The sequence below is a fragment of the Lupinus angustifolius genome, chromosome LG19 (assembly GCF_001865875.1).
Source record: "Lupinus angustifolius cultivar Tanjil chromosome LG19, LupAngTanjil_v1.0, whole genome shotgun sequence".
Taxonomy (NCBI): domain Eukaryota; kingdom Viridiplantae; phylum Streptophyta; class Magnoliopsida; order Fabales; family Fabaceae; genus Lupinus; species Lupinus angustifolius.
Genome location: NC_032027.1, coordinates 7,380,939 through 7,389,062, shown reverse-complemented (window position 1 = coordinate 7,389,062; position 8,124 = coordinate 7,380,939). Strand labels below are relative to the sequence as shown.

At 33.6% G+C, this 8,124-nt stretch overlaps 1 protein-coding gene across 1 annotated transcript; it reads left to right on the top strand.

Moving 5' to 3' along the window:
- On the top strand, positions 3,874-7,309 carry LOC109333691. The gene is made up of 4 exons (XM_019569236.1): positions 3,874-4,106; positions 5,617-5,751; positions 6,481-6,668; positions 6,932-7,309. Exons 1-4 carry the CDS (start codon positions 4,048-4,050, stop codon positions 7,132-7,134), a joined length of 585 nt encoding a protein of 194 aa, XP_019424781.1. The 5' UTR covers positions 3,874-4,047; the 3' UTR covers positions 7,135-7,309.

Below are 8,124 nucleotides of genomic sequence, written 5' to 3'. Positions count from 1 at the left end.
GTCTAAATATTAAGTTTTTTTTTATGGTAGTTTAAATATTAAGTTATGAATCATAGTTCTAATACATTAAAATTTATTTTTTAGAATTCATGCTCTAGATATTAGAATAAATATCTGATGAAATAAAATTATCTCTTCTCTATCAAGATGATAAATTCATTTTATATTTTGTATTGTGAATAAGATCAATTCTAATAAGTCACACACTCATATTCTGGAAATACAGAACCTAAGAAATTTCATGGCCGAACTACCAAATAAAAATGGAAGGACTTAAAAATCAAAGACCTAAATAATGCTTAACTTTTATTTGTATTGAAAATCTAGGTAGTCGGTTTTTGTGAATCTAATTCATCGAAATTCCGTCCAATAAAATGGACGAATTATAAATCTCCAAAATAATGGATAGAAATATCACAAAAAGAGGCATTGCAACACTCATCAAAGGAGTAGTTACCTACCCCTGAAGCTACTTTACCATATTCTGAATTCAATGGTTTCAATAAATCTTCTACATCGGTTCATCTTGGACCATATCTAGAACTACCCTGAAAGATTGTGTAGCCATATATTCTTTTTTATTCATTGAGATTTGTTGACTTTGTATACTATTTCATTGTAAATAAAAGATCTTATCTGATAGATCCATTGTGGTCTTGAAATTATACAATAATGGAAACAACAACCTAGTTGCCATCTCTATATCTGGTTTACTTGTAAGTTTTACTAGGTATACCTTATATACTGCTTTTGGGCAACCCTATCAACAACTAAGAGATCCATTCGAAGAACATGGGGACTAGTTGAAGTAATGAGCCTTCTAATATTGGGATAATTAAAAATTAAAAAATATTTGAAAATTGTGAGCAACTAATGCATTTGTTTGTATATTTTCTATAATATTATTTGTTATTTTAGATAATCAAATGGATAAAATATAATAATAACTATAAAATATAATACGTTTTCTTTTACTCAAACAAACATAAAAAATGTGTCACTACTTTAATATCATGATTGAAATTTATTTATTAAGAATTGTTTAATTGTCATAACATAATATCACTACTTAACAACATAATATTACAATATGATAGAAAATATATTCAGTGTGTAATTATAATACATAGATTTAAGAATTACAAATTTGTGTACCTCATTATTCAAACTTAAACTCATTTAACAACGCGTTTTAAATCTTTGTGGGTCAAATAACATAAACCTAGATTCCTCCCATTACAGGTAATATGAACAAACAAGTTTGGGTACTCATTGTTATTCATAAGTGTTATTAACTTTTTGATGTTTGGATGTTTTAAAATTTTGTTGTGTACAAAATTAAAAATTAAAAAATTCTTGAAAGTTAGCATTAGTTGCATGTTTTATTTGGTGAAATAGAAATAGAAACCAAAACAACAATAAGCTAGACAAATTAGATAATAAGAATTGAAGAGTATCTGATGGTGGAGAGTCTCAGATCTTTTCCTCCTCCTAAATAGTGGCACTAAGAGAAGCCATATAATCTGTCATCATATTTCTCTATCTGTAAACATATTGCAGCTGAACATCCCAACTATTGGCAAACAAACCACGAATACTCTGAACAATGATAGAAATATAGTGAATGTGAATAGGAAGCCTATTCACAATGATATTAATCGCCTCAAAACAATCACTTACCAAAATAATATTTTGGAGACCTAAATTCCAAGTCAACTTCAAACCATATTCCATAGCCAAAAGTTCAGACTAAATGGGAATATCGGATCCAAACATTTTAGAAAATCCAAAAAGCTAAAGACCATCATGATTTCGGAGAACCCCTCCACCTCGATGTCTCTGTCTCTGAGGTTACACCTATATCCACATTAATTTTCACCATTCCAATATCAGGTCTACACCAAAAGACCTTAGATAAAGGAGGATCGACTGATAGGTTATCAATGAAGCACCAATCTCTAAAATCATGATGGACATTTCTAGTAACAAAATCAATATCCCTAAAGTATCATTGAAGACATAGTTATTCCTCCATCTCCAAGCCCACCAAATGCCCGCCATAAATAAACGACCATGACGAAGCCTTGAATTAACCTCCATCCAATTTATGAAAGAATGATTATTCCAAAAAGTTTGATAGGTAAACCCCAACCTATGCCAAAGGAGGACTGAGCTCCTACAGTCCCTAAAAGTGTGCATAAGATCTTCGATAGCAACATTGCACCGACTACAAATGAGGGGGGTAGTGAGATGTCTAATGAACCTTAAAAGATTAGTTGGCAGTGAATTATGCGTCGTAAGCCAGCAAAGGAATCTAACCTTATCTAGGACATGTAATCTCCAAAAATATCTCCACAGAATAGAAGTATGCCCTACCTCGTCCCTATGCTTAATCCACCAATAACCAGAGTATGTTGTGTAGTTGCCAGATACATTATTATCCCAGATCCAAGAAGTTTGGGAATTATGGGACGTGGGAACTATAATGTCACTAATTATGTCCTTAGTATGGTCGGGAAGCATAGTGAAAAGCCCAGCAAAATTCCAAGTTCCATCCCTCCAAAGGTCACCGATAGTTGAGTATCTGAAATATGAACATAGTCAACCACATAGCATATAAGACCCAATTCTGTCCAATTATCATACCAAATGCAAAGAAAATCCTTCTCTTAGGATCGCAAAAGCCTTCAAGATACTCTTCCAGATTGGAGAAGCAGAAGATTTATTAGGAGCATAGAACACTAAAGAACCTCCCCAAGTATTTACAGTCCATGACCTTACACCAAAGTTTCCTGCTGTCCTGAAGTAAAGACCACCCACGCTTTCCCAACAAGGATATACTAGCGGAACGAGAGTCGCGAATCCTCATACCCCATCATTTTTATGTTTGGCAAGAGTGTCTCACTTAACCAGATTGAGACTACTTTGTTAATATCATCACCCAAAGGAAATTCCTAGACATCCTATCAATATCACTGCAAGTGCTTTAAGGAAGCCAAAAACTCTGCATAGTATAAGTAGGCAAGGCAATTAAGGCATATTTAACAAGACGAAGCCTACTCGTCTTATTGGGCATATTAGATTTCCAAGTGCCGAGTCGCTTTTGAATTTTCTCGATAAAAGGATTAAACATAGATTTGTGAATCTCTTGGACAAGAGGAATGCCCAAGTAGTTGCCTAAATTGGACACCGTACACATAGCATAAATACTCGTGAAATTAGGCTTTCTCCTTCTAATAATATTTTGGAACACATGAACTTGGACTTCTCCACACTAACTTTCATTCCAGAAGCCTTGCAAAACTCCTCAGGAGTAGAAGATACAACTCTAACCTAAGAATTAGATGCCTTGCAAAATAGAAGGATATCATTAGTAAACAATAAGTGAGAAATGGGCAGACCACCTCTAGACAATTTCAAAGCCTGCCACACACCCAATTCCACCTTGTGGATCTAGTAGGGCCTTACAACACTAGACCAACACGTTATAAATGTCTAGAAATACATTTGACTATGTAAATGTATTGTGTTTAATAAAAAAAATTAATTTTATCACTTAAAAGAAAAGTTTTGTATTAAAATACCTCTCTTTTTAAAATTTCGTACATACATATTTTATTTTATTATTACAAAATGACATTTTTTAAACAAATGAGCTAACAAAATGATTTTATTATAAGAACTAAAATAAATCTCCATTTTAATTAGACAAAATAAAAATGTAGCTAACTTTGCATTTATTAAAGCAATATATATTAGAAGAGACCATCACAAATACTGAAATACTGAAATGATTCTTAATAAGGAATACATTTAATAGTACCAATAAAACTCGAAAAGAAAGAAAAACAATATGATAGGAGTTATACACACCGTAGCAGCTGTGGGATCATATAAGTTAGGGTTTTACATTTATTCTCTGCTTCAACCTCCAATTTTTATTTTTAACGATTTTGATTCATACATCACAGAACATCACAATTCCTTCGTAGTTCGTTTCGATAACACAATTAATCGAAAGATATAATCATAATTTTGTTCGTTGATATGTTGGCAAAGAGACTAACCTCATTCCTTAAACTCTCTTCAAAACCTCAATTTTCCAGGTTTGTTTCCTCGCTATTCTATTCTTTCAACTTGTATTTGGATACCCATTATTGAAAGTTGAAGTCTTTCTCACTCATCTGCTTCAAAATTTGCAACTTTTTTATGTTATATGATTAGGTATACTTGTTAATTGTTTATGTGTTTGTTGATGGAAGTTGCAAAAAAGTGAGGATTTTAAATCCACTCGTAACTCCAATGACCAAATATTGCAGCTCTGTCATTTTTTTGTACTAAGGGTATCCCTCGTGCTATGGTTAAGGAAGGAATCCCTTTTGCATGTGCAACTGCCCTCTTAACGAGTGTCACTCTTTAGAATCGAAACCTTGACCTTTTGGTTTTCTTGGGATCTAGTGGCCACATTAGTTGCATTGTTTCCACAGTTGTGGTAAATTGTTGGAAGTCCCACACCGTGTGCGTCAATTCTCGTGATTCGGTTTATATATCCATTGGGCAACTCCACATAATGACATTCTGTTATAAGATTTTCCACATTATGGCCACATCAATTGGATTCTTCCACAATTACATTAAATTGTTGGAAGTTTCATACCACACGCCGGCCACATCAATTAAGATAGAAACTAACATGGTATTGGAGCCTATGGCCAATCCGTGTTTATGTCGTTAGTGGAGGGGATCTCTGTTGTTTCCACCATGTATCGTCTAGTCTGGCTACTGTGGAGGGGGAGGTCGATTGTGGAGGGGGTCTTGTTGAGATATGTATCAGATTTCTTAATTATCTTATTCTTGTCCTAAAGTTTAGGTGAGTAATCTGGTTCTGATGTATATAAATGCGTGTACAAACCATTGGTGAAAGTCAAGCCATTCATTATTCAATTTCAAGTGATGTATATCATTTCCAGTGTGTATCCTCTAGTCCAACATCTATGGATGGTAGGTTTTTCGGAAGTTCCACATCTCCTAATATCAATTCCTGGGGTGTGGTTATATACCCGTTGGGCAATTCTACTTAATGTCAAATGATTTTCAGATGGAATATAACAAATCATGACCACTGCCTCATTTTAAAATGATCCATAACTCATTTATACCTTCAAATCTGAATACAAGAATCAAATTAGGGAATTTTACCATTTGCATTGCTCAAAAGGTAGAGTCAAGAATTGACAACATACTAAGATGAGTCCCAACAATACAAAGGACTTTTGTATTTTTTTTTCAGCTGAAAATTGTTTACAAATGAAGTAGGTATTGTACGTGTTATCATTACTTTGCCAAATGGGGGTGGATCCACTTACTCCAAGAGTAAAAATTTTAAACTTACTCCTCATCCTAGCCATCAATTTTAGGGAAATCCAATGGTTTGAATTAGTGAATAGATCTAAATCATTAGATGTCCATTAAATTGATGGCTAGGATGGAAAGTAATTTAAAAAACTTACTCTTGGAGTAAGTGGATCCCCACTCTTGCCAAATTTGAGGTAATAATATGAACTATAATATGGTCCTTGACTGTGAGTTCTGACTACTGATTTTAAACTGCTGCAGTTCCACGAAGAAAGTTGATGATGAACAAAGCAAGTATTTTGGTCGCAAGGCAGTATCATTTATTTTGATCACTGTTACAGGTGGCGTTGCTCTTAGTGCCCTTAATGACCTTGCTATCTATCAGGGTTGTAGCAGGTACATTGAGCTGTAATGTGATATTCTGTTTTAGGAGTTGATAATTGCTACTCCTACATTTTATTCATATTAATGCATTTGAGGAACATGATAATAGCTACTTTAATTTCATAAATACTATATTGTAACATACCGTGGTTTAGAACAAGAAGCTTAAAGTAGACATTACAATTTGATGTACATTTTTTCTTTATTTTTCTATATCCCACGTTAATTATTTTTTAAGAGGAACAGTTCCTCAAGAAGGTCAATGATTTTGCTTAAAACTGAAGCTCAACCATTTTCTTTCCCCCTCCTATATTTTTATAAGAATGACGATGATGGTTATATAGCTATCTCTTGCTTCTGTATAACTTGGTAAGCCATTTTCATTATTCATAGAAAAGAAAAAAGTCAGTTCATGCAAATCAGATCTGAAATACTAAGTTAATAATTCTACCTTTAGTTTGCTAGCTCTAAGTAGGTTCTCAAGGGAGGAAGAGGGCTTCTGAGATATCTGTTATTTTTTCATTTCCCTTTAGCCTACCTTCCAGCATTACAGTTATAGGTTCCTTGTGATATGTTGCTATGAGAATGATTCTAGCCCTCTAATTAAGGTTAAGATAATCAACATTTTCAAATTCTCCACCTTCCCATCCCCCAAAGAAAATTATATTATATTATACATTCAACCTCCTTCCGTCTTTACGTAGCCGATGGTACCTAAAATGATTATGTGGAAATTTACAGGAAGGCTATGGAGAAAGCGATCAATAACCAAGCTGTAAGAGATGCTATTGGAGAACCGATTGTTAAAGGTCCTTGGTACAATGCATCTCTTGCAGTAGCTCATAAGAGGCATTCCGTGTCTTGCTCATTTCCTGTTTCTGGACCACAAGGCTCAGGTGTCTTGCAGCTGAAGGCAGTCCGCACTGGAGGTTAGCTATTTGAATAATTTTTTTATGATTCAAATGAGAAATTTGATACCTTTTTTAATGTATTTAGAATTTAAATATTTCCATCTATCGCTTTTATCCGTGTCATATAATACACTAAATATCTGGGCTTAGCTTCTGCGATATGCTTGCTATATGAATCTGCTTTGCTTATTTTGACGTTATATTTTGTTTGGAAAGTGGAGAAACTGAGGTCAGATTGAAAGCTAATAGTAATGATTATTGTTTCGGCTTATTTTGAACAGATAACTCTTGGTCTTCTTATTTGCTTCCTCGTGATTGGGAAATTTTAATCATGGATGCTCTCCTCCATGTACCTGGGAATGACGAGCAAAATCGAACATTGCGGATTAATGTCACTGACAAGCCTCCTTGTATTGGCACTGAGTGCATACCTCGCCCATCAGAAAATTCAGAGGCACACAAATTGAGTCCCAATCAACAATAGTAAGTGTATGTGGTGAATTATTTTTATGTTTTGAACATTTACATGAGATATTGAGGCTTGGAAGGGAATAAGTTTTCAAATTTTCTATTGGAGCAATATGTTTTAATATTCTTTATCATATTTCATAATGAAGATAAATGTTGCCTTGTGCAATGAGGTATATTTCTTCTATTATGCTTCTTTTTTCTTTGCAATATTTCTAGCTATTTTTTAGATTCAAATTTGTATTTATTTTTCAACTCAAGTGAGAGCAGTATGGTAGTTTTTGTTGGGTTGTTAGTCTTTCTCTTCACGTTATTGCCTCCTTCAAGTACCGTGAGGCCTTCATGCACTGCATATGATAAGAAAATGTCACGAGTTTGGATGGACAACCACACACTCCGAAATGGATTAATTACCCTTGGTAGTATAAAAAAATAATAAGAAAATGCCTAATTGAAATAGATACATTTGCAAGTATCCTTTGTTGTAAAACTGTCTAAGTATTCTAAATAGAGTATCATGATTCATGAACAAATATATACTAGTCAAAAGTGGTCTTTTGGTGGTAGTAGCATGTGTGATGGCAATGATGTAATTTTGGATTCTCATATCCTTAAGTGAGAATGTGATTCCCATAGATCTTGAAATGTGCTTAAAATCATGATCTAGATATTTGCTTTAAATCATGTCAGCAATCAAACACAACCTGAATGAAACCTTGAATTTTGTTCCCCTTTTAGACTTGGACAACCATGGAAGCATAGGTGATTGTTATTAACACCATCCAAATTTTATTTTGACACCGTCCCTTAATCTTTAAAAAAGTTTTACTTCTTGAGTTTAACATGTATGAATTTTTCTACACCACCGTTACATCATATCATATACTTTTTATTTAAAGGTCAACTACATCATATCATATACTTTTTATTTAAAGGTCAACTACGTTTGAATATAATAAAAATGAAATGGGGCTAATTACTAGAGGTGTCAAAATGGGCTACCCGT